The sequence below is a fragment of the Labrus mixtus genome, chromosome 13, assembly GCF_963584025.1.
Source record: "Labrus mixtus chromosome 13, fLabMix1.1, whole genome shotgun sequence".
Classification (NCBI taxonomy): domain Eukaryota; kingdom Metazoa; phylum Chordata; class Actinopteri; order Labriformes; family Labridae; genus Labrus; species Labrus mixtus.
Window position 1 is genome coordinate 17852610 of NC_083624.1, and position 27846 is coordinate 17880455.

Below are 27846 nucleotides of genomic sequence, written 5' to 3' on the forward strand. Positions count from 1 at the left end.
GAGGCCTGGGTGTTCGCGGCTTGTAACTTTTTTTTTATAGCACATTTTGAAATCAGATGTTTATATTTCAAATATAACAAAGTCTATTGGTCAGTCGTTGAGTGTTGGGAGAAGCGACAGACTCCTTGTCCACCTGTTTTTTTTCTGAGCGACAGCGTCTTTTTTCAAATGTTTTAAATGAGGAGAGAACTTTTCAGAAAGGCGCTGTTGACGTCACCAGTGCTCGATATTCACGGTATTCTTGTCTCCTTCAGATCGTGCCCTGTACCCACACCCTCCTCGCTTCCTGTCCAGACGAAGTAGGAGGACAAGCATCCTCCGTTTGACGCTCATAGTGAAGGGAAAAACCATCTCAAGTGTAAAACAGGCAATAAAAAAGACACAGGGGAGTGTCATTCAGCGGTTGCTTTTAGGGGACTGTTGTCATAGAGACAACACACAAGTGCAGCGCTTCCCAACGCACAAGCACTTCATCCATGCGCTCCAGAACGCACAGTCAGCGTTTTTTTTTTTTTAGCAGAAAAAACGCTAGGTGGACCAAAAGAAATCCCTCAAGTCAGGTCATTTCTTGGTTTTTAATTACCAAAAACTGCAAGTAAGCACCTGCACTCCGTCTAAATTGCACAAATACTTTGGCAAATGTATTTGTGCAATTAAGATAGTGTCACTTCCTCTGTGTCACTTCCTCTGCTCTCTATCCATTTATAAAAGACATAGACCTAACAAATGCATCTTTATGAGAAGCCAAAAGGACTTGAGAAACGTCAGTATTTAAACTGTGAATCTGGATGGACCACCACTGCTCAATATTTTCTCTAGGGGCAACTTTGGGTTAAAATTATGGCGGACAATCGTTTTTTTCCCTCAAAAGTTTCAGTCCTCTTTTAATACTATCGATTATTTAAATAAAATAGATTGTGTTTTTAAACCACTGGTACTGAAAAGTATAAAAAAGTACCAAACATAAAAATTGAAATGATTTTCCACTCTTTTTGCTGTGAAGTCTGCGTCTGTTGTTCGGTGTTTTTTTTCATGAGCTTGGTGCATACGAGCAACTTTGAGATCACAATCAGGGCATGTGTGTTGCCATGGGGGCTTCTTTCCCCGTGTTTATATCTCGATGCCACGACACCCACATCCCTCAGACCCAGCTGGCCTCTCTCATTTACAATCAGTCTCTGTCAGATCTGCACCCATGCCTCAGTCAATCAGAGTGTGTGACCCCGCGAACCCACCACCAGTGTGATCCATCACCTGGGCTAAGAGGTGTTCAACCAAGTCTCCTAATTGTGACTGAAAAAGACTAAAAGACTGACTGATACTGGGCCCTTATCTCACCTGGGCTGCCATTAGCTGGTGGTACTTACATCCATTCAGTGGGAAACAGGTACCAAGGGAAAACATGGGTCAAGAGGAGACTCTCGCTTTAGTCCGATGTTTTAACCTCCAAAACCTAAACGCCTGTTCTTTAAATGTGTCTTTTTGAAATGATCTGTTTCCTAAAGCTCACCACCAAAGTTCAATCAAGATCTGTGGATAACTAAAATAAACTCAAAGTTTATCTTGAGAGTGGAGGTATAATCACCACAGTCCAGCAGCTGCACCTGGGGAGAATTGTCTAACAAGCACCATGCATCACGGGGAGTTGTTGGGCGTTTAACCAGGCTGGGTGTATCCTTCATGTTTGGGGCGTGTGATGTCAATGCACAGGTAGCATTTGCTCGAGCGGGCCTCTCCTTGTGGCACTCCTCCGTGAAGACTGATGAGGTGTCAGGATAATCAGCTTCCCGTGCAGACTTCTGATTTATAGCCGGGTCCCTTTCGAGCGCAGGTGTAGTCCTGATCGAGTAATTAACGCAGGGGGATTGTTATTGTAGCGTGGTAGGAACGGCTTGATGGGCAACTCGGGAGGATGCAGGGAAAACAAGATGAAGCACTGAGCCCAGATAGGGAGAGTTGAGTGCTAAGATACTTGGAATATTAAGTTGTTACTCTTACATTTTCTACTACAACAGTGTATCAAAGTATGTGTAACTTTATCAGATAGCATTTTCTCTGCAGTGTAAACAGCCAATCAAGCCCGGTCGCTTCAAACAGCGGGAACCGAGTGTTTCTTGAGGCCTTTAACCTCTTAGCCACAGCTGACGGAGAAGCTGCCAGTTCACACAAAGAGCGTCCTCAGCGCCCTATGACGGCATCCTCAGCGCAAGCTCCGCACTCCCCCCCCCCCCCCGGATTGTAAACAGGGCTTTTTTTTTTTTCCTTTAAAGAAAAGAAGGGAAGGCCAGAGGAAATACCCAAAAGAGCTCACAATGTGTGGGAGAACGAGGCAGCACACATCAATCTAAAAGCCGTCTCAGCTGGGGGTCACCCTGAGGTGAGGCGCCCCCCGGGGAGACCACTCTCCGGGCCTGAGCGGGAGGCTGTGGAGTATCTGCCGGCCCGACCTGGACTCCATCAAACTGCCATGATGAGTCTGTTCGATGTGTCTGAGGTCTTCCAGAATGATACGCGTTTTTCCTTTTGAACGGTGAAGATTTGGAGAGACGTGGATTGATGCAGGCTTAAAAAGACTGGAGATAAAGTCTTCTTGAGGGACATTTATACTAAGTCAAGTTTAAAATAATTGATGTCCGCTTAAAATGTTTACAACCATCTGCAGGGAGGTTTCATTAAATAAACAACTGGTGTCCATTAGTTTAATAGTGACGTTTAGAGGAGCAAAGTTTACAACTGCTCAAAAAAATGTGGCCCATTGCAGACTGAAAAGAACTCCAGATTTTAGAACCGATCATTGTCAAACATGAGAGAAAACGTTCATGTTGTAGGAGGCCAACACCGAAAGAAGACAAGAAACCAACATCAGAATAGGCAATCTGCTAAATTGTTATTTCAAACATCGTTATTGCCCTGATTTTCATCTCTAAAAAATACTAAACCTGTTCATTAACTGTAGGACACAATGGAAATCCTGCTATGCGCCCTTCATCTGGGTTTGGATTTCAAAACTAACAAGGTGTTAGTAATTGAACAGCCTGGTTCTTGAGTATTAAATCTATAGATCCATCCACTGTACGCTCTCAGATAAGGTTGACTTACATTCAGCAGAGTAGAATCAAAGGTCGACTCACGCTGAATGAGCGTAAACATCCTCCGAGTGTTACTGCAGCTGAGAGTTGATACTTTTCAAGCTGTGGATCCACTTTGAAGAACCTCAGCTGACTGTTGGTGGCGTACATAACACAGGGCAGAGCATCTTAAGTGCAGACCCCTGCGCTCTCAGGTCATCTATCCTGATAAGATAAAACGTTAAAACCGCGCTGTTTATATACGCACACACACAGACTCACACCCACACACAGCAAGGTCTCATGAAGCCCCTTCTTGTCTGGCCTCTTTCTTCAGGGCAGCATTCAGCATGGAAACCGTCTCACTCTGGGAATTTGTTTTAAAGCACTAACAAGAAACAGCTGTGAAGCAGGTCAGAAGGGGCTCCGACCAACCGGATTGGCTCTCAGGTGACTCTGTGTGTTAAAAGCATACAGAGCGGAGAGCGACCGACTCAGCTGATGTTCCTGCTGTCATGAGCAGTAAACTGTGGCATGGCTGTAGAGTTGTTTTCCATCTGTTGTTGTTTCAGCCAGTTTTCTTCAAAGTCAAACTGATGCCAGAGCCCCCTGACAAGAACAACTGCTAACCTGCGACAGACGGGAACCCCACGCTCACAGAAACAGGGAGGACTGATTTATGAACTAAATGCATTAAGCCACTTTAACAGCTCAATCTTCGCTTATTCTTCTTCTTTTTATGTTTTTATTTAGAGATAGGACAGTGGATGAAGAGAGAGAGAGAGAGAGAGAGAGAGAGAGAGAGAGAGGGGACAAACATGCAGGAAAGGAGCCGGATTTGAACCCGGGGCCGCCTGATGACTTCAACCTCTATACATGGGGCTTGCATACTAACCACTAGGCTACCGGCGCCCCAATCTTTGCTTCTTCTTAACTTGTTTCAAACCCTCCCTAGACTGACTCACCGTTTGGAACCATTTAGAAACATTTCTCTATCCCTTTGAACCTTGGGCTCGCTCTGAAGGATCTGAACTTTTTGACACCAAATCAATAACAGGAGAAAGTCTCCTGCTTTGGAACATAAAGCCCAGTAGTCTGAAAGGGGAACAAACTCCTCCACCAGCAAACTTAAAGTTCCAGTTAAAGCCAATTTAGGGTGGCAGTAAGTGCACTATATGCGATCATACACAATGTGGGATTTTAACCCTGAAGAGTTTATTGTAAGCCATGATGTGTTTCCAAAGTGATGCTGCGCAAACTGGCTGTTTCACCCACATTTGAAAGGACGAAAAAGGGGCGTCAGTGGCCTAGTAGTGGATAGTTCTCATGCCCCGTGGACAGAGGCTACAGTCCTCAACTCGGGCAGCCCGGCTTTGAGTCTGACCTGTGGTACTTTTGCTTTATGTCATTCCCCACTCTCTCTCTCTCTCACTCCCTGATTTCCGTCTCTTTCCTCAGTAATCAAGGCATACAAAAAAACAAAAAAACATCTTAAGAGGATGAAAATCAAACCTTAAAAGTTGTAAACTACCTTGCCCACTGGTTGTGATGCCAAAGAAGGGTTGTGACAAAGTCAAAAAATGTCAACACTCCTCTTACATATCCAACTAACTTTTGTATGTGGATGCATTGAATAACATCATGAAACATCAGGGCCACAAACTGCCAGGTTAAAAAAGAACAAATTTACTTATTGCACAAAATGGAAACAGAAAATTACATTTTACCCTTTCACTTCGTCATTGCTGAATATCATTGATCCAAGGGTTCTTTTCTTTGCCAGGGAGATCTGTCTTTCCTCCCTGCAGCTATGGCGGCGCTGTGAAAGCAGCCAGGAGGGCAGCAGCTGATAGGTTTACTTGGCCTTAATGCAAGTATGGAAGTCAAATAAACACGGGGCCCTATGAGTAACACATGTCGCTTTCATCAGTCCCTCACTGGCAATAGAGTCAGATAGTTTATAAAGCGAAGGGATTTGTGACATTTAAAGAGAAAAGCAGCTTGCTCTGTGTTAGTCTACATGTCTGTCTTCATTAGATATGCGGGCAAACCTGAAGTCCATCAGGCTGTGTGTTGGAAAACTGAAGTCCGACAGGAAACGTCAAACACAGAAAATCCTGCAGGGTAAATGACACCCGAGCTTGTGCACAGATCAGGAAAGTTTGTTTTTCCTGCAGAGCTGCACTTGCACAGTTGCACTCCTTCACATCTTCCGTTATGTATGCTCAGGTGTGTGTGTGTGTGTGTGTGTGTGTGTGTGTATTGTGAATGTGGTTCCTGATAGTTGACGGCAGGGCAGCTGAAGCCCCTGAAGGCTCCAGAGATGAGCGCAAGTGGCCAGGACATTACTCAGCAACAACAAACAACAGCCCTCAAGATAAGGAATCATTTGTCACTGGCGCTGCACTGACAAACAGCATGCATTGTGTGATATAATTAGCAGACACACCGCTTCCCTTGTGTGTGACACAGAGAGAGTTGAGTCACCCCGGGGTAAGTCTGAGGGGGATTCTCCTTTATCTGACAAACCCATCATGGATCTGGTCAGGGAGGACTCCCAGTCATGAGGAAGTTACTGCGCAGTTTTGTGATGTAACTTTTAGTCCATGAGTTTTGCTTCGAGAACAATAATGAAGAAATACTGAATTATACAATTAAGTCGAGAAAGAAATACATTTAAATGTGATCAGATCAAAGGATGTCAGTGTTTGATTTAAATGTAGAATATGCTGAATAGTTTTACTTATATGGTATATTGGTGTTAATTTCTCTGCATCATCACTCAGTGCAATTACACAAATCTGGCTTTTTTCATCCTTTTCATAAATATTGGGCTTTTACTACCTAATTTAGTGCAGATACTTTATTTTGAAGTGATTTATAGCTTATTAGTTGGTGGTTGAGAGAGTCTCTTAATCTGAAAATATTCTTACCAAACTTCCTGAACTTGTTAAAGTAATAAAAAAAACAAAAAAAAACAGTACTAATTTATTCATCACAGCTTTTTAAATGGAAAATGTCCTTCAGGTGGTGGAACAAGACAAAAACATCTACACATAGTAAATCACAAGTTTTACGTCTTCCTTCACAGCTTCCTTTCCACAAATGGAACAAGCCAACGGAAACTGATCTTTATATCAATCCTGAGGACTCATTGAATCACAGCGCTCTTTTCCGCTGCATCTGGATCTCAACCCTTAAACTGTTTCAGGGAATATGCCAAAACATCCACATGTCAAAATGAAAGAATTCAATTCCACACAAAGGTGTATGATCCTAAAGCTAAAGGCTACTTCAGGTGATCAAGGCAAATGAAAAATGGAAAGGAAATAGTGATGACAATTAAAGGCAGGGTTTTGAATTTCCTTCAGATCCACTTTTTAAGATTTTGGTTGAAATTGTCTTTAGATCCTGACAGAAATTAATAACTCATGTGCTCTGAGAAAGGAACAAAGAAAATCCGTCATCTGTATCAGTTGTAAGCCTGTAAAAACTTTGACCAATGTCTGCCACGAGGTACCAATCTGATGAACCAATCACGTCTCCCTGTCTCACTCTCTACCCCTTGCGTGCTCTAGCCCACACTCAAAGCGCGTCATCGATGACTGAGTTTATACTGTGAGTTTACTTACCGCTGAATGAGACATGAGACCACGTAGTTTCTACACAATGCAAGAGATGAGCTGAGCTTTTATGCAGGCATAAGCCTGTTGGGACTGATTGCACCACTATTTGTGAATCTCATATTGTTAATCCAAGCCATCCTGCCATAGCCCTCGTAAGTGTGATCTGTCATTGAGCCCATTTCTACACTGACTTACTGCCAGAACTTCCATCAACACACAAAATGAAACCTTTCGGGCAACAAATTGAATAGACCGACAGTTACACATGTTTAACTCAAGAGTTCTAAAGTGATGATAACAGTGGGATTTCTTCAGACCTTGACGTTTTGGAAGTCTAAAATAAGACGCGCTGAAATGGGAGAGACTTTCACATGCTATCTCAGCTTTAGTCGGTGCAACGGAGCACTCACATGGTGAAGCAATTACAGCGTGGATTGAAGCCAAACTCCAGGCTCCAGAGCAAATCCAGAGTAAAGTCTTGTGCTCTTATCTTAACTGGGTTCAAAAAGAAAAACAAAAAAACCTTGGTGAATTAAGTCGACGGTCTGTTTCCAATTTTGAATTCCACTTATTAAAGCTACAAAATGCTGTTGTTTTAAATGTCTTTAAGAAACCCCCAAGGGGAATGGTTTCTCGGCTTTTATGCAATCAACAAACAAATGACTACATGTTGATTTATGATACAATTCTTTCCCTTTTTTAATTTGGTTTTCCTTCAGTAGAAACAAACAAAACCATCTGGCTCTTTAGGTTAGAGATTGTCCCCTCTTTAGAGTTTCAGCACTGCGGTTTTTGTTTATCCAAGGCCTTGATTAGAAAGCATTTTTCCCCCCTTCCCCCTGCCTCAAAGCCCCAATCTGAAAGCACATCACATCTTAAAAACAGTCTCTAACTGGCTCTTGATAATGATCCACATGTGGTACAGTTGTGATCTGCGTCGAGCCACTCTTGTTCTTTCTGTGGGGAAAGGGTGCCACATGCTGCCACTGTATTATTCCTAACCCTCCCTTCAGATGAACCACATTAAACACTGTGTGAAGTCACACTGTGCTGCGGTGCAGGAGAGAGCGCTGATGAATCACGACTCCAGCAAAGGCCATTAAAACAGCGTTTTTGGCAGCTTCATCTACTCATACATGGATTTTCTTTAACCTTTGAACTCTACAACATGACTTTTCCATTTCTTTCTTTATTGTGATGTCATATCTTGGAGCATCAAGTGGTCAGTATTGCTACAATCTGTAAAACCTCATCGTAAAGTTACACAAGTGAATGAACCACAACAATGCTAAAAGTATGAAAACTGATAAAAAACGGTACTTAAACCATTTATAAATATATACATTTGTTTAAATATTATGACATAAATACACTGACATTTTGACCCAAAAATAGCATATGTTGTAACAATAGCTTTATAATCTATTTATAGAGATAGTTCAGTGTGTGCAGAAACTAAGAAGTTTCCCTCTGGATAAAATAGAGTATCGTATCAACAATAATATAATGCGATAACCCAATGAGAGAAGATCTAGTTTCCAGCTTCAAAAACTAGGAAGATTGCTGGATGGGCTAATTTTCAAAGAATGAGAAAGCTCATTTCCCCTGTGCACCGACTTCTTTCAAACCAACTCTCTTAACCCGCAAACAGTTCATGAGATCGTCTTATCCTCCAAGAGTGTAGGATCAAAGTGCAGTCCGTGTTACGGTGAAACCAGCCAGCTGTGTATGATGTGTATGTTAAATAATATGGTTTTATGGCCAATGTAAGCCCACACACAAATGTAGAGATGCACCACTGTCCTATTTCCTGGCCTAAATACCAGTTAACACTCGAGAAAAGCTGTGAAACTTTCACATTCCCCCATGGGTTAGTGATAGCATTTCTTCTTGTGCGGCGGTAAGTGTCACAGTGGGCGAAAAGAAACATTTAGTTACGCATGTTCACCTTTCGCTCGATACCCGATATCCCTGGGGGATATACTCATGGACAACAATCCTTACAATATAAGTAAATGTTAAAAAGTAAAAGTAAAAGACAAGGGACATTATGAGTTCCAGCATGTGCGTCGTTTAAGTTTAAGGCAGTGTAGGTCTAGCATGAAGCTGAGGCCAAGCAGAAGGGGTGAGCGTTACTTCTGTACAAAGACTCTATTTAAAGCCAACCACTCCGTTATACAGGGCTATAGAAACAGAGCGTTGTTTCTATAGTGATAGGCCAGCCCAGGCCATCTGATCTCCCCCCGTCAGACCGCCACTTGTCAGCTCCTATTAGGGCCGGCGGTTGCCTCTGCTTACATGTGGCTCCCATCACCCCAGACCATGAGGTAGCAATCCTGTTTGGTTGCGGCAGTGCTCTGCCTCCAGGGACGCTCGGTTCACTCAGTTCTGGGATCACCTCAGGTTATATGTGCCGTGTTATGACAGCCTAATGGTGCTAGTAACCGTGTGGCAGTAGGGTGTGGGAAGGGCGAAGGAGGGCGAGAGAAAGTTGGAGTGGAGGAGAAAGACAGACGAGTACAGATGCTTGTCTGTAGTGGTGGAGGACAGAGCAGAGGGAGGATGATGTGGAAGAGGCTGCTTTTAAAAAAAACAATCAAATATTAGTAAAAAAATGCTCATGATGTTCGGTTAGAGGGTTTCTAGACTGAAAAGTGTTTTTATTATGTGTCCTTGCCAAAGGTAAATGAGATTATGACTTCCAGCTCTAAATGAGAATACTCAGTTTGCAGTCTTCAGCAATAATTGTAGGGAAAGGAAAATATGAAAGAACATAAATCTACAGAACCCCCATAGTCAGCTGGACCATGCAAACTCTTGAGAGAAGCAGAGCAACACTAATTGAAGACTTTTGTGAAGTCTTTAACCTGTGTGTAAAAACAAAGAAGCAAATAAAAGACTTAGACATACTCATAACTTGGCTGGTTTCATAAGCAGTTCTGGTTGCCTGTCTTTGTATGAGGTGAGGTGAGTCATTCAAAATGGAAGCCTTGTGTTAAAGTTGTTACTCCAGCTGCCAAACGGCCAAATTCTGGGGCAATTATACCGTCTCTAGTGCTATGACAAGCTGCCGTAGATAAACACTCAGCAGTCAGCATAATACAAACACACACACACAAACCTTCCTCTATAACAAGAAGGGGACCAGCGGACTACACTGACCGACTGGGGACCTCTGTTTTCTGGCCGTTTGGGGAAAAAAGGTTAATGCAAAATGTACCTTTTAGAGTCTTCCAAATGTATTTTTAATAACCCCAAAAAATGTTGAGTATGTTTATCAAAGCTAAGATCTTTGCATACTGCATTGGCATACACACAAACACACATATACTGTACCTTCCTATACAGGCAGTTTGAAGCTTTTCTTGCACAAGCTAATAAGGATATTTAAACAACGCAATAAGACACCATCTAACTGTGGCTCATATCCCCTTAATACATGCAAACAAGATTATTTTTTTATCCTCAATTGGCTTTATTCCAGGTATTTCAGGACATTCATGTCTGAACTTCTTTGGTTTAAAAACAGATCAATATTTGTTCTTGTTTAATTTATTATTAATTCCATCATTGATGAATCTGCAGAACTATTTGGATGAGATTGATGTAAAAAAAAAAAAAAGAAGCTGGCTTTGGATGACAACAGATTTAGTTTATGATCAAATTTGAGAAAATAGTGATAATCACGAGACTGGAACAAGGAAATGTATGTTGTAGTTGTTGTTGTTGGTTTTTTGGGGGGAGGGGATGTTCAAACAATATTCATATTATCAAAAAGTTTGCTCGTCCCATAGTTACCTGCCTTTTGACTAGTTGATTAATATAATATTTCTTTCAGCTGTTTTTTAAAAATATAAACCCTTTTCTTTAAAATCCAGCTTTCTACCAGAGTTTTTCTAACTTGTGTTATAAAGCCTGGAAAAACTTAACTTCAATTCAGGTTTTTGGCACTTGTAAATTTTAGAGAAACTGCCTTTAAAAGAAGTAAAACGCAGAACCCGTCAGCACAATTCTGCAGACACAATGCACAACCTTATGCTGATGGATAGTTTTGTAGGTCCATATATTGGACTCAACATACTTCTTGGAACGTTTATAACTTGAGTCAATATTTGCTCACGTCCGTCATCATGGCTTTCTGCGCAAGTCCCACAGTCTGGATGTTAATCACCAATGTTGTTACGAGATGGCTTTTGCATTAAACGTTCCAAGAAGTCGGATGATTTTATAAAGTGATTTCCAGCTTGTAAAGAGTAAGGGTCCCTCCAGGGGTTTGGCAACTTGTGCCAATCCCAAACACCCCCCTCCATAGTACGGGGGTCGACGCCTCAAAGTCTCCACTTGGGGAGCTGGTCTGGCTTCACGGGAGGAAATATGATGAGGAGTAGAGAACTAATTGGCAAGTGTCCAGGCACCCCACAAGTGCTAATGAACAGGCAAAATGGCCACAGCAAAGATGGAGTGAGAAATCCAGATTGAGGCCGGGGGCTCTTTGTGAGAGGCTCTCTTGCTGAGGCTCCCTGTGAGCCCTCACCCTCTGTCCGGGGCTTAGGCCTACTTCCTCCTCAATAATTAAGGGGTTATCCCCCTGCACAATGGAGAAATTAAACTGTAAAACCTTGTAAGGTAAATTACTGCTTTTCCTGGGAGCTAGAGGAAGTGCCTTGATATGTAAACAATACCCCCTCTTCAGCTGAGTACCCTCTCCCTCTCTCTCTCCCCCCCCCCCTTCCTTTCCGTCACCCCCCGCTCCTCACCGCCCTGCCTCGCTCTTTGTTCCGTGGGAATTTCAGATGGGCCAGATTCTCTCTTAAGACTACAACGCTGCTGAATAAAGAGGATTTATAGTACCTTTATCGCTTAAGCATCTCAAACCTGTTTCGCCAAGGCTAACACTCAGAGAATGTGCACCGACACTCGTGCAAAAACCACACACACTTTCTCTACTTTGAGCAGACCTTCACGTGCTACAACACTTTTTAAAAGTGATGGTTAAATGTGCAAATTGCCAAGGGATCTGTCGGTCATGAGGTGTCAAAGTACCATGTGAGGAATAAATGTTGTGCATCAGTTGTGTTTACAGAAATATCCCCGTGCCACAACATGCCAGACAGAAGAATATTTTACCATGACAGACTATTCCCACTTCATAATCTCTGATTAAACAACAATCCAAAGTGGGTAGCAGCTTGAAGTGATCATGGTCAGAGCTGATAGTAAGACAGGACATGCACACTAAAGATACATTTTTCAGTCCCATGAAAATAGGATTACAATGTAAACTTTTCGTTCACACTTACGGGCCAGAAAAAGGAAGAAAAGTAAATATTTTGTGGTCTTAAAATAAAATGTGTATTACAAACAACATCGATTGTTGTTCAGGTTCCGGTTACTTTCTTTGCACCTGTAGGTAGATTTGTTTTGTAGCCAGCAAAATGGCGACGTCCATCATGAGGAACAAATTACAGAAACATTTGTAACAGATGTATGTTGTGGTTGCAGTGGCAGATATGCAGAACTTAATTGTGGTGGTGGATTCTTATCCCAGCATGCATAAATAAAAAAGCAATTCAATGAAAGAGTGTAAACACGGTACATAATTAAAGTACATTATAGTGTCGCTGGAAATACATACAAGACACTTACGTCTCCAATCCCGCTAACAACGTGACATTCGACAATGAAGGTTATTATCAGGTACAATGTGAAGGTGTGATTAAAATAAAGAGCTGAAACTAATGATAGTTTTTCACTGTTGGGGAAAAATGTTCATTTAAAAATGTCATCTTCAAAAATCATCAACCCACGTCCTCTACATGTCTCTCTGTAAAAACCTCTATAAATCACAGACTGTATGACGATGGTGGTCAAGCTGCGTTCTCTTGCAGTTTTGTGCATGTCACATTCATGTCAGCAGTGAACATGTCTGTATTCGCTGCTGCCAGGGGACGACCCCGCTGCTTCTCTTTGAAGCCGGAGCCAAGAATTCTTCGGCTTAGCTAACACTGTTGGGGAAATCACCTGGCAAACAAAACACAACAGGCTTACACGCTATGCTAACACACAGGCTCTCATTCAGCCAACCCTTTTCATTCTTAGACTGTTTATTAGACAGCTGCCTCCTCACATATGTAACAAAAGCCAAAGGCAAGGGATACACCTTGAAGTGTCATTTAATGCTCCTGAGCTGGTGTGTGTGTGTGTGTGTGTGTGTGTGTGTGGTAGCCTTGTTCAAGGGCACCTCGGCAGTAAACTGGCACTTCTCCAGCTACCAGACCAAATTCCAGATTTGGTCCGCACTGGGTCTTGAACCGCCCTCCTTCCTGTTCCCAACCCAAGTCCTTACAGACTGAGCTACTGCCGTGATTACTATATCAATTCATTTCTAATAACAACATATTTTATGTTTGATTTCATGAGCCTCAGGCCCTCTTCCATTTTCAAAAAACAGCATTTGCAGAGAAAATCTATATTTATTTTTCAATTTAACCTTTTTTTCCACATTTTCATATTTTTTTGTCTACATTCACATTAAACACATGCAGAAAGACATATATATCACAAGAGGATTGTAGTACATTCGGCTTGAATGTGCTTGTGTTTACACGCATTGATTCTCTCAGCTGCACTCTATGAAGGGCTGATACTGTATTCATCTGTGTTTTTATATTTTTGCCACCTTCATACATTTGAACCAAGCAGCAAACTCTGGTGTAATGAAGTGAACAGGGAAGAGCAGAAAACTGCAGTTCCTCGAGGGTCCACTGGAGGCTGGATGCAAAAGCTAGGGAATCCCCATTAACCCTATTTACCCTATACCCCTTTATTAAAGTGTCAATTTTTACAGCAGAAAAAAACATGTACACAGCATGGCAAAAAGGGGCTTTGGTCTCTGTCGCTCATTTCTTTATTAGTAAAAACTTAATAGGGTTTTCTTCTTTTTTTTTTACTTATCCGATTGGATTTTAAGAAGGATACGAGAAAAGAGCTAAGAGATAAATTTGGGTGTGACTGGGTTGACTGACGGGCTGTTCCTAGACTGACTGGATACTAGGCAGAGATAGCCTTCGTACATGGTTACCTTCCATCGTTGGGATTCAGAAATCAGAGGCTAACATCATTGAGATTATGTCCATGTTTTATACAGACAAAGGTAATAACAGTGCTCTGGCCATTCAGGCTAGACAGGTCAAAGAAAAGTCTGTAGTGTTTGCCAAGTGTTAAAAGTAATTTAAGAGTCAAATCGTAGAAGTACATTTTCTAGAAATGAAGTGGCTTATTTCAAGAACTCTGCCAAACCCTGCCAGGAGCAGCACTGAATCATCTGTTGCTACCCAGCAGTTACAGAACCACTGTCTTCATTCCTGTTTCTGCTGCCATATTTCTGCAGCTGTATGATGAAGGACATTACAAATTTGTTCTCCATATGGCAGCATTTTTGGTTGCTTTTTTTTTTTTTTTACCCGGGACCATGACAACCATACAATGCCTTCATGACAGGCTTTGCAGTGATTACAGAGCACTGTGACTAATAGTAGTGCGGTCCTGAAGCACTTTCTCAAAAATGATATGACACCGTAGCAAATACATACTTATTGCTGTATAAAAAAACAACCTTTTTTATCCTGAAGTAAAGAATGGTACAAGAAGAACTGTGCAGGAAAAAATAGCCTCCAGCTGGAATTCTGTCTCTTTTCTATTTGACTAAATTAATCTGACTTAAGTCCTCTTAGAGTGTCTCTGTGAAGTATCATACATTAGCAGTATATTCAACACATGCCTCCTCAATAAGCACTATTTCTAAAAAAAGACCATGAGATGTATTTGACTGATATTTCAGAGTGAATAAGTGGACCTCTAGGTAAAGACAGCTTAGGGAATTGGGTAAACATTGTTAGGAAACTTGCTGATTGTCTTTCTTTCTCAGACTAAATGAGAAGATTGATGTTATTCTAATGTGTCAACTTGAGTTAGAACTGGAGGCGTTTGGAAACAAATAGTGCAACTCTCCAAAAGTGCAACAGTTCATTAACCTGCACCTGTTGAAATGGATATGTGACAAGCATCTCAAGAGCAAAAAGGACACATTACCTACCTGCCCTGGATTTTTCTGTATCGTCTTTCAGGATTAGTTGTCAGGAGAAAAACTTAAAGCCCTTCCTTCAACCGCAAGCAGTTTCATATGTATGTATTTCTGTGGGTGTACAGTTGTTTTAGAAGTCTGAGAGGGAGATGTGGGACGCTTCCTGCTTCCATTTATACACTAAAAAAACACACTAAAGACCTCCTGATCAAACCCCATACTGAACACATACGGTAGATTAGATAAACACTGAATTCAGATATTTCCATAAAGCCTATTGTCTTTAACCTGAACTAGTTCAAACATGGTTTTCTTTGTTATCATGAGAACGACTTTTTACGAGCTCATGATGAAAGCTGAGCCAACTCGTTTTGCAATAAGAGCAACAAAGAATTAATTAAATTCTCCATGTGTGATAAAAACGGCCTTGTCATACATACTTCTCTTTAATCTTGAACTTTCAGTTTTTCCTCTCTGTTCCTGTTCTTGGGACATGTTCCAGTTGCCAGGGAACTGTAGACTGAGTCAGATTTTGTTTGTTTAAAATTGCTTCCCCTGTATTTACCCAGGCAACCTCATCTGCTTATTTTGCTGGTTGCACAGTTTACTGCAACTCGTCTACGGCCTCTCTTTGGATTGATGCCACTGTGGATGGCCAATGTCATGGCTGCACACGCCGTCTGGAAAAAAAGACTCCCGGCTCGTGGGGATGTGACCATGCTGTAAAAGTTTATTATTTCATAAATGTTTATGGAATTCCGCCGCCTCCGCTGCTAACCTAGCCGCTGACAGGGCCGGCTGGTGTTGTGTCTGCCTCTGACCGTTTTATTTCAAACTATTTCACTTAGTTCCCCCGCTGGCTGGCAGGTGATTTGTGAGAACAAGTCCTGTTATATGTGACTTTGCCCCAGAGCTCGCAGTGATTAAGCTAATTGCTAAATGCTAGCAGAGGCTGGAGAGCAGCAGCAGCAGCAGCGAAACCTTAGATCTGTAATTACGAGAACCAGTGTTCCACTCGGCAGGAATTTCACTGACGGCAAGAAATCTATTTCCTCTCCTTGTTTTCTGTGGCAGCTACAACACAATTTGAAAGACACCAACCTTTCAGTTTAGTCCGGCACAACTGTGTCTGCTGGGGGCCACAAAAGTCTGAAGCATTTATATAAACATGTTTACAATTCTCCCTGAAGGTAAATGTGTTGATGCAAACTTTTTCCAGGTGTATATGGTCTTATATGTATTCTTGACTTTTGCCTCAGTAACTGCAGACATGCACTTCTCATCATGGGTGAGTGGGCTTTTTTTGCAGTGCTGTGATTAATTCACTTCCTCCAGCAGCATTTCTCTGAAGGCGGAACACAGCTGTGTCTGCAGTCGAAGGGGGGTGTGCGTGTTTGTGTATGTGTGCGTGTGTGGAGGGGGGGGGGGGAGGGGGTACGAACCGGAAGAGCCTGACCACAAACTGTCCGCCTCTAGACCAACTCAGCCATAGGAACCAGGCCTGTTTACACAAGCGCCTCCCGCCCGTGTTTACAGCTAGCACACATTTTTGTTTTACCACGTCTAAACTCCTCAGACGTTTATTTTGCTTCACTTGAACTGTGAGTGTGAGGGCTACATTAGCCGATGAAAGTAGCCGAATCTAGCAAACTGGAAGCCCAACTCTGATGGACAATGAGGGATACGCCGGGTCAGGGAGATGGAGAGTTAAAAGCATCAAAATGCTCTTTCAACAAGTTCTTTAATAACCTGCTGCGTCTTCCCCGTCAAAAGAAAGCCGTTGCCTGAGGCGACACCTTAAAGCAGAGGAGAGAGCCAGCCACCGTATTGGGCTGATTCCCATCAGTCCAACAAACAAAACACACAGGAAGCGTCTTAGAAGCAGGGGCATGGATTACACTCTGCATGCTGGGGGAAAGCTTTCTGTTTAAGAGAGGATGAAGCACCAAAAGAAAAAAGGTAAAAGTGAAGGAGGAATGGAGAGACTGGAGGGATGGGGAGGGAAAGCTGGCTAACGGGGGTGTTGGTTAATCCCCTAAAGCATCCATATATTGCCTCCACCTCCACTCTCTCTCTCTCTCTCTGCTTGTAAACGACGAGGAATGTAACATGTTGTCTTTGGGCCCTGTGTGCGCAGACGCCTCTGGTACAGAGAGATTTATATTCGCAGACATTGCCCACAGCATACCACTTTGCTTTTTAAACTCTGGAGGCTTTGAAGCAAAGGCAGCCTTTTCCAAGGAAACAACCAATATCAGAAACATCCTCTCATTTGAGTTTGATTTATGTTTCATTACCACATTAGAGACCTGCCAAAGGCTGTGAGTCCGTCATTCAGTCAATAAACTACAGGCATTGGCTCAGAAGTGCAATTTGAAGACTAGGCTGCTTAATATTTGCCTTTATGGCTGCCTTCTCAGTATTCACTAAAATAAACATTTGTTCTGAGAAATTCCTTTTGAGAAAACGAGGAAGACAAGTCTCCAACGTGCTTTCAACTTTGTTAAAAATTCCTCTGAACTCTGTGGATGGATTTTTTAACCATTTTCTTCGCTCGGTTATTTCAAGTAAACATAAAAAAAGAATGCAGGAACCTTATGTTTAAATCAGTTTTAAATAAAATGTAACAGTAGTCATGATAATACATCTATATGGAGCAAGCTACGCTTCAAAACTGTGGTGAACAATCGCTAGCAATCACTTGGGGGGGAGGCCAACTGCAGCTCTCTTCTTTTACTATGTAGGCCAGACCTTCTGTGATGATGAAGACTGAAACTTCAGTGAGTACCACAGGCTTGGAAAATAAAATGAAATCCAAAACGAGAACACCCCTTTCTGCTTTTATTTAGCGTAACTAATCTTTAAATCCAGTCTCGGCCAGCCAGCGAACAAAATGTAAATCAAATATAAGACAGAGAAAGACAGACTGATAGTGCTTTCACGCACTTAACTCCTGAAAATTTCCAAAAATGTTTTGGGATAAGTTGGATGTGTGAACGCAGACAGACACATTTTTCAACATGAAGTTGGGATGAGTCGATGTGATTCTCCTCCATTGGTCACCAAATACAGATGCTGTGTCTTGGCCACATTTGGAATCCATATAAATGCACAAGCTACTATGTGCTAAGTGTCTGATTATAGGTCTTCTTTTGTCCTCTCTGACACAGTCTTACTTTGAAATGGCCTTACAGACCCTGGTCTCCTTGGCAAAAAGTCCTGAATTGTTTGACCCCTCCATTGCACCCCACTGCCAACCCAAGCAGATGCAATTGGCCTTTCTACTGCGTCATCTGCCTCCCTTTATGATGGACATCCAGAGCTTTTGCTTGGACAGTCATTTATTGGTTAATGCTGGCATACGTTTAAAGAACATGACAGATGCTGCAGGATCCCTTGTGAGAAGCCTCAGTTATTATTGAATTACATATTTTGGGAAGATTTTTCCCAAGCAGGCTTACGGGGAATATGTGAATGTGTGTGTTGTACAACATGAGTCCAGTCAGAAGTTAAGGCACATAGCGGTCATCACAGCCTTAAAATCCAGTGAACACTGAATCTGCAGGCGAAGCTTTAGGTTTGCTAAAAGACAAAGGCTAAAAAAAAAAATTTCATTCCGGGAGAGAAACATAATCAGTCTCTGTTAAAGTCATTCTGGGACAGCAGTGAGTTCCTGACAGTGTGTGTCAGTGTATAGACCCTGACAGGAAAATAAACAATACAAGGACTTAGTCAATAAGCTTTCCTGTAAGCTTGTTGCCTCCAGATCTTCTCAAGTATCAGTGAAGTATTATTGATACGCTTTCACATATTTTTACTGTAGATGACACCTGATAGAGCCAATTCTGGGGATATGTAAAAATGAAACCTTTGACATGTTTGGAGGCTCTGGGAGTCAGGGGAGTTGTTTCTTGTATCTACAGACTTGTAACCTGAGCTACAGTTGTTCTTTAAAAAAAGGAAAATTACAAAATAATGCTCCCTTAATGCATCATTTTCACTCAGTGGACAGAATACTTAAGGCATCAGAAGGTAAATTCTCTGATCCTTTCAACTGAGTTGGAAGGCCAAGGAGTTAAACCAAAGGAGGGCGCAGGGGTCTGGCATGAATGCGGTAATTTCTGTATATGCCTGACCGCTGAGCTCCCCCCCCACCAACCCCCTCATCCAACTCTTACCCAGTATGTGGAACCACAGCCTCATTTAGGAGCGTAGAAAGAAAGGCAGAAATCTCTTTCTCAGGAAGATTAGTGGCTGTCCCTTTGGAGTAGGCCGGCGGACTGGGAGGAAGCTCGGAGAGGCGGGGCTCTATTTTTCTCTAGGACATTTTTCTCCGCCTTGGGTGGAGAGGGGGGGCATGACCTGCTTCAGAGCACCCTCCAGAAAAAGGCTCTATGGGCAGTGCAGAGACCCCAGTGGAGACCTTTCAAGATTTACCCATGATGGTTCATGATGATTAACACACTGCTTGTTATCGCAGAGCCATGCTTTACTCCCTGCAAGATTAATTATACCAGATTTCTCTTCTTCATGCAGCTACCCAGCGTACACTCTAAATCAAACATGCGGCTAACCAACTTCAGGGGGAAATATGGACTTTGGTTGATCTGATGCTGTATTCTTCAGCAAGTGTTGACAATGAGGACATATTTTTCTGGCGCCTGTGAATAACTATCTGTGCATTTTGTATGCTGAAGAACATCAACAACTGTCAGGAGTTTGCTTTCCGAAAGTCTGAAATCTTCCCCCACCAAAAAAAGACTCAACTCACTGCTTCTGAAGAAATAATCAGAGTGTTACCGAGCTCGTCTGCTCTACTGGCCTCGTACAGTCAACAACAGCGTGAGAAATGATGGAAGAAGTCTCCTTCTGCAAACTTTCTCAGCATAAAATAAGGCCGTAAAACATGAAGTTGGCAGATTCGTGCTTGAACCGTACTTTTTCTGAGCCAATTTGAGCATCCATGCTAGTCTTTGGTGTGAAGTGGGGAGAAGGAGGGGGGGGTGCATCAATCACAGGTATTCCTTTGAAACCGTGAGATGTTTTACGGTCCTGGTAGCGGGCACCTAATCTGAACACATGTTACTCTGACATGGTAAAGCACAAGCCGACACAGACTCATAAATCCCGGAGCTTTGGAGTCAGGTTGCAAGGGCCGAGCTTGTGGAAGCACGCCCTGTGGCTGCGAGACAGATGCAGGCTGTCACACAAAATGTGGGTGCCCATTTAAAACCATTAACAAGGCTCGGAGAAAGACGCCTGATTCCTATCAAACAGACTGAACCCGACCTGGGTTTTTTTTCTTTTTCTTCTTCCCAACATCCCTCCTTTCTCCACTTCCTCTCGGACCCTGACAAATACTCTGCATTAGTGGCACAGACACACTTCCGTTATGTCTCAACACTCGGAGACAGGTTCAACAGGGCAAGACATGTCTCCATGAAACACAAGCAAAGTGAGCTCTCGTGAAACAAGTTATGAGAGTTGAGGCCAGCTGACACATCGGATTAGGGTGAACAAGATGTTCTCAGGATGTTGCTGCTTAAGTTACACTTTTGAGCTTTCAGCCTGTTCTTATTCTATAGTCTTCATGTGCTGACACTTTGTAATGCCCCTCTGACTCTCAGACACACATATCATATTTTTACACTTAATAACGATTCTAGTAAAACATCAAATGTCTTGAAGGCTGATTTGAAACTAGGGCTATAAAATACAGGTCCTAGGCACCAAATATTTGTTAATTTCTTGATTTAATTTCCAAAAAACGTTAAAAAGCTTTGGTATTTTGTGATACTATTGAATATTAAAATAACAGAGATTGAATCATTTTAAACTTGGTATTGAAAAGTATCAAATATCATGACAACCATAACCACAAGGCATCTCAATGATCTCCACTTTAGGCTCGTCTTCAGAAATATAAGACGGTACCTTGTCTCTGACTAGGAAGACAGAGTCTAGTTGGAGTGGGGGTTGCAATCATTTGTGGAGAGTAGTGCAAATTCATGTATGAAAGAAAAATCCAACAATAGTGTAGTTGTTGTTAAATCCATGCTGCATGTTTCCTCAACTAACAAGGACATTTTTTTAAAGGTTATTTTTGTGCCTTTATTTGAGAGGGTAGAGTGGATAGAGTTTAAAATAGGATGAGAGGGGCGGGGGAATCAGATGCAGCAAAAGGTCGGTGGTCAGTCGAACCCGGGGCAGTGCACTTTGAGGACCACAGCCTCTGCACACAGGGGCGGGGCGAAATAACCACTAGGCTTTACGGCGCTCTGACCAAGTAGTTTTTGTTAACCAATCTCCCATTTCCATATTAGAAAGAGAGACATTTTTTATTTACTTTAAATTTATTCAACCAGGAGAACCTCATTGAGATTAAGAATCCCATTTACAAGAGTGTCGTGGCCAAGAGGGGCAGCAGCACAACAAAAAAGTTACATAAAACACAGTAATTACAAACACAAATGGACCCCAACAGGAACTTATAAAGGGACCTAAACAGAAAGTGAGAGACAATTATGGACAGTAATGTTTTAATGACTTTGTGGCATTTCTTTTTCTTTCTTTTTTTAAGCTTAAGAGTATTGGCTGCATGGGTTTAGGACTACTTTGTGATTCCATTTTGAATACCATCAAGCTGAAGAAAAGAGGGCTGTAAAGTAAAGCAACAAGAATGTTTCCTAGCTTCTTGATTTATTCACATTTGTCCCACATTGTTGTCTCCACATGCATACTAATTTGAGTAAAAGTTCAAATAAAAAGAAAGAGTAATCAAAAACAAAAGCATTCAAACTATCTCATGGCATACCAATGTCCTACTTCCACCGTCCCTCTGTGTGAGAGGAAGTGCGCGTTGTGATGGCAGGCCACCAGGCCCTTCATTAAACAGTAAAACTACTTGAATGGTTGGTTCCTGCAGCGGCCCTCAGATGATGCCAGAGTCTCTTCCTGAGGGGTTTAAGTGTCCACCAGAGCACTCCACCAGCAGGCATTAGTAATTTATAACAGCGGAGCCTGAACAAGGTCCTCAAACCTCGTTATGACGAGTTTTCATCACACATCCACTGCTGAAAACATGAGCGCTCATCTTTTAATTATGACCCCTTTGTAGTGAGAATCTTGCACACCCTGCACCCTCCGTGTTACCTCACAAGCACAAATAAACCCTGATGGGTGCACACCACTTTTTTTTTTTTTTTTTTTTTTACAGTGGTGGAAGGTTATGAAAATGAAACCCCAGCAGTCTACATGACACACAATGGTGTTCACTGTGTAAATGACTGAATAATTCATGCCGTGGCAAGCACAATATTATCTTATATTTATCTTTGCTGGTTAGAAAAACTTGTGTCCTCTTTGTTGAGGTGCCAGGGAGGGCGCACTGAATCGTCCTAGTTTCTCACCCCTGAACAATTAATGCTCATAGCTCCTCTCGTGGCAGGCCACCAAGCCCATCATTAAGCAGAAACACGGCTAAAGCCACAATGTCATACGACATCTTCTTAGCATTTCAAAGGTGCTTTCTTCTTTCCAGCCTGTATCCAAGGCCTCTGATACACCATGTTGTCCAGCCGATCTTAGTAATTCATGAAATTTACACTTGGGAGGTGAGAACAAGGTCTTTCGACCTCATTAAAACATTTTTTTCCATCAGCCATTCCCTGACATCTCAGAACCACGCGGCCTCCGTCGGTTGGTCTGAGCCTTTCATGTGTTGCCCAGCTACTTATGTGAGTAGCCATAACATTTCAGTTCACTGCACTTTAGAGTTCATGAACGCACCATACAGGAGGCCTAGATCGTACTGCAAGTTCACTGAATGACAGTACTTTGATTTTGTAGCTGATATTTGTCAAGCTTACAGAATATCCTCCCTGTATCAACATCTACCATGATGGGGGCAAGAGAGAAGATGATTGGAAAAGAAAAGGTACCTCTGGTCAGAGTGGTTGGCGATGGCTTCTTTGGGAGTTCTGAGAAGCTGCTTCCGTCCAGACCTGAACTCTTACACTCCTTCTTCTCAGTGGCTGTTGGAGCAGAAGTCTCCATGCTGCTCTTCAGTGTCTGTCACAACCTTCAGAAGCAAAAAAAAAGAGAAACGAATGTTAGACTGAATATCTGAAGTCGTCCATCCATCCGTCCATCCATCCATCCATCCATCCATTATCTATACCACTTTCCCCTGCTATGGGTCACGGGGGTCATTGGGCGGGAGGCGGGGTTAGACCCTGGACTGTTGTCACATATAGAGACAGACAACCAGCCACACTCACATTCACACCTACTGGCCAGTGTAGAGTCACCAGTTAACCTAACGAGCATGTCTTTGGACTGTGGGAGGAAGCTGGAGAACCCGGAGAGAACTCACACATGCACGGGGAGAACATGCAAACTCCACACAGAGAGGCTCCTGTCAGACGGGGAATCAAACCAGGAACCTTCTTGTCGTGAGGCAGCATCCCTAACCACTGATCCACTGTTCAACCCATCTGAAGTTGTGGATCAACTGAGCTGTCCAGGAGTTTTATAAAGTGCAAAGAGACGTTCAAAAGAGCCGCAGTGTCGTTTATTTCCATCAAGTTACAATTTTGTTATGTATGAACAGATTCTTTAAGTGTAGAATATTTAGCAATTTCACCATAAATGTGTGTGTGTGTGTGTGTTTATTCTTTGAGTGAAAATAATATCAGGTCAGGCCCTGAACACACACACGGACGCACAAAAACACATGCACACCCAGGTTTCTCAGTTTGGTGTCATGAGTTCACAGTGCTCCTCTGTTCCATTTGTAAACGTGAGAGGCTGTTGGCGCTGTGGTTTTAACCGCACACACTGTGTCAATACCTCCTCATGTCTGTGTGAATGGCTCCACGACTTGGCAACGTGCCACTTGTTTGACTTGGTGGGACCTACAAGATCATCCTCTGCCGAGAACAAACAAGACCCCCGTCCCAGCCCGGGGAGGGAGAAGTCATGTAACGCTCTGCAGCGAGCTCGTGGTCGACGCTTTTCCACCTGCTCTCACACACACACACACGAGAGAACGTCTGACAAAACGCTGAGATGACGACACTGCAAGACTGAGCAACTGGATGTGATCAGAGGGAGTGACTTCATATTCCACAGGTGCAAGGAAAGCAACATATCTCCATGTTTACAAAGTCAAATAATAATCAGAAAAGTACACTCCTCACACCTGCTGGCAGCTACAGGACTTAAACTTCATTAAAACTAAACTTGCACAGTCTAAATTCTTGTAAAGAAAATGTGTTAATGTCCTCACTTGTGCCCAGTGGTCAAAAACAACACCCTGAAACAGCTCATTCCTCATTCACTCACACTGATGTTTAAGTAATATTGGGCTGTAAATAAGCACACACTAATCTTTAAAGCATTAAAGGAAGACATTAACCCTTTAAACTCTGCAGTAGTTATGAGTCTGCCGGTGTAATTATTTTTAATTGTTGCACATTTTGACGTCATCTCTTGATGTAGAATTTGAATGTTTACACTAAAATATCTAAATTAAGTAAAAATTGACTTAACCTATGTTATATCATTTTTCTTGTTGAGTACTTACATTACCTCAAATATTTCCAAAATTGATCAAATAAAGAGACATCTGTCAATTAATAGTTGTAATGGGTCATGACAGAGCCGCCATGACAGACATGACATGTTTATGGTTGCCGTGGAAACAGCGGATGTTACGTCAGTTGCTACTGAAAGCCGTCGTACTGTTGCTGTATGTGCTGCTACGATAAAGACGTCATGTAAATTATACTCGGATACATTAGCTTGTCGGTAAACATATTCTCTTCCTCAGGTCGGTTTCAGCCGGTCAACAAAAAAACGTTCCGATCCTAAATATTTCCAAAATTTAGAGACATGAACAAACACTTTTAAACAGAACAGAAGTTGCAGGTGTTTTTTCCAGACATGATCATTTTGTGAGTGGAGTTCAAAGTGCAACATATAAACTGAACAACAATGACGGCTTTAGTGAAAACAGTCACACTCCCATCTACTGCCTGTTGGATGTATGTATTCAAAGGGTTAATACGAACTACATACTACAAGTTATAGGAGGGTGTGAATAATCATGGAGGCAGAGGACGATACTGTCATTGGTTGGAATAAGTAATTGTTCAGAGATCTGGTAACCACAAGCTGAATGTGTGAAGTGCTGTTTTCGGTTTCATGTGGATATCCAACATGTCATCCTTCATTGTGAGGTGTGTGTTAGCCTCCACGTCTGCGACCCTTCGAAGGTGCCAGTCGCCTGTCACCGAGCCAATGTAAGCCGATTAGAGGTGGGTGACTAACAGGTTTAGGCTGCATCTGCTTCCTGATTTTTTCCCTGTGCCAAGACATCCTCGAGCCTCGTTTTGGAGAACTCCGTCACTCTGACATCACCTTTGTGATAGAATTTAATGTGCTCTTTCATTGGCTTTTATCTTATTCAGCTCTGGCTAAAGAAACTGGCTCTTTTTTTTTTTTTTTGTTAGTGGCCCCTCTTGGCCCAGATAAGATGTGCCCATGAACGCGGCAGTGCTCACAGCAACTGAGTTTGCCTTTCAAGCAGCCGGCCCCTTAAAAATAACTGAGAAGCCTCCCCTTAACGTCACTGTCTGATGAACATCTGGCACCACATTAATGGCTGTTTCCATGCTTTTACAGCATGCCAACTATTTGCTTTCCGATTGCCTCTGAACCTTCAGCCAACATTTAGACGAAGAAAGGTTTGGGGGTACAGGCACCTGTGAGGGTCATTTACCAAAAAAACAAAAACAATATCAGCAGGTGCAGTGTAGTGGACGGTTATATCTAAAACTTCAAAAAGATCATTCAGTCTTTCCTTTTCCAAGAAGTGGCCCCAAATTCACCCTGACCCCCCTTCCCAAACATTTCCCTAATTCTTTGGAGCTGTTGCATTCCCCCCCTCTCTCCGTTGTCTCCCTGCAGGCCAGCCCCGCGTTGCCCCTCCTGACAGTGGAGCCCGGCTCTGACAGGCTGGTACAGGTGTCAGGAACCGAGTGGACAGATGGCAGGGGCCAAAGGCGAACAAACAACAAGGGTGCACTTCTTTTCTCATCTTCTGGTTGGCTGGGCAGCCCGTTGCAGCACGAACAGGATAAGCCCCCCCCAAAAAAACCCACTCAGCCCCCTCTCTCCTTACCCCACCTTCTTGTGCCATGTGAACACAAGCGGCAGACTTCAGATAGCAGGATTACCCCCCCCCCCCCCCTTACAGCACACAAAGTCACCAAAATACCAAGAATTCAAAATACATTGTCCTACTTGTAACAACATGAGACAGCGATATTGAAAAAATGGGTAAAAAAAAGACACCATATGATGAGCCTTACTGTTTGCTTATCAAATGAATTCTGGGGATTGGAGGGAGTAAAAGACAACAGCGAGGCCAATAAAGCAGCTAAATCTCAAAATGGGAATCAGATTCCTGATTTTAATGGTTTATTTACTTAATTTCATTTAAAAGCTGCTTTTAATTTTACGTGGGCAAGACTAGGCTAACCATATCCAAACCCCAAACCCAAAGTTTAACAGTGAGGCTGCTTTGTTCTTGTTCCTTCCTGCCACACAACCACAAACTGGATGTTGTTGTTTTTTCAATAAGGAATGTCTTCGCCTTCAGGGGGATTTAATCTTACAGACATTCAGAGTGAGCTTCGGTGGAGAGTCTTGGAAGTGCATGACTTCTGCTTTAGCTGTAGTTGTGACGTGAACACAGATGCCAAGAAATATGTCGTGTGTTTAATACATTCAACAAATTCCTCAATTATGTTGTCAGGCTCGGTCTGCCCACACTGGGAAGACCGTCAAATTGTTGTAATCGGTAGGAGAAAAGGCTTTTTGTAGCTGAGTAGTGTACTTGAAGGCACAAATTAAACCTTTACCTGCTTTTTAAATATTTTGGTGTCTAAATGTCCCGTTTAAAAAACGTCTGTGCATCGCTGCAGATGTTACAGAATCGATGTGGCAGCAAATGCTGTGTTGCCAGTTCTGAAAGACACATCATCTACGTTGCAGTTCACAATAAAGCCAGCAGGCGCAGTAGAAGCCAGACGACATGATGCAGTGCACATTTTGTTTTAAATAAGACAAGCATGTTTGACGAACTCTATCCACCGCCAGCAAAACTGAAAGAAACAACAATGGGAGCATTTCAGAGTTTTGCAAACAGCAGGAAGTCGTGAGTCAGACGTGATTCATGCAATATGCAGCGCTTTGCGAAAAAAACAAGATAAATGCTGCAGCACCACAACCAACCTCAGTATACAGCTAACAAGAAACCATCCTGATGAGCCGCTAGCGACAACAGCTAGGCCCACAACACAGAGTCAGGGTGCGCTGTCCCGGCCTGCAAACGATGATGATTTCAAGTCAAAATGTCCGCCAACTTCTAAAAAGGACTTAGAAGACCCCACACTTATTTTATGCTTTATTTGTAAAGTCGTACACCCATTTAGAATCGCTAATAACGAAGGCTGCAGGCAGCTGCTTCATGAGTGTGAGCAACGCTAGGTGATCCCCACTCGATGGTTTATTTCAAAAACATATGTAAGGTAAGTTGTTTGCAGCAAAAAGACATTCTGATTAAGACACGTCGACAAATAGTCAAGTTAAACCAGAATATTATTGTTGCATAAAAAAAACAAAAGCAAAAGAGACAACCGAGAGGGCTATTTCAAGTTTTTAAAAAAAGTGAAGAATAAGCTTTAATTTGTATCCTGAGGTTGTGAGAAATACCCAGCTCTAGTGTCCTACTAGATAAAATGACTGTTTTTATAAACAAGGCTTTGAAATAAGTGATGGAATGTCTAGTAATTCATTAATATTCGTTATTCATGTTAAACAAAAATGGGTCCAAGCAATTAAAGGACTAGCCTGTCAGGGTAAAATACATGCCATTTCACTGAAAGTGCATTAATCAGGCACAAGGATTATGTTGTGTGTCAGTTTCACATCTGCAGGCCAAAAGCTATTTAACCCCAAAGTATGTCAAAGTAGGGAACATTTTTAAACAGAAAGACTTCCC

At 42.5% G+C, this 27846-nt stretch overlaps 1 protein-coding gene across 1 annotated transcript in view; it reads right to left on the reverse strand.

Annotated features, from left to right (window-relative positions):
* gli2a (GLI family zinc finger 2a) overlaps positions 1–27846 on the reverse strand; it is an 81246-nt gene that overhangs the window by 40263 nt on the left and 13137 nt on the right. The window contains exon 2 of the mRNA XM_061053996.1: positions 22718–22857. Coding sequence (XP_060909979.1) covers positions 22718–22832 — 115 coding nt within the window. The 5' untranslated portion in view covers positions 22833–22857. The remainder of the gene's footprint in view (positions 1–22717; positions 22858–27846) is intronic.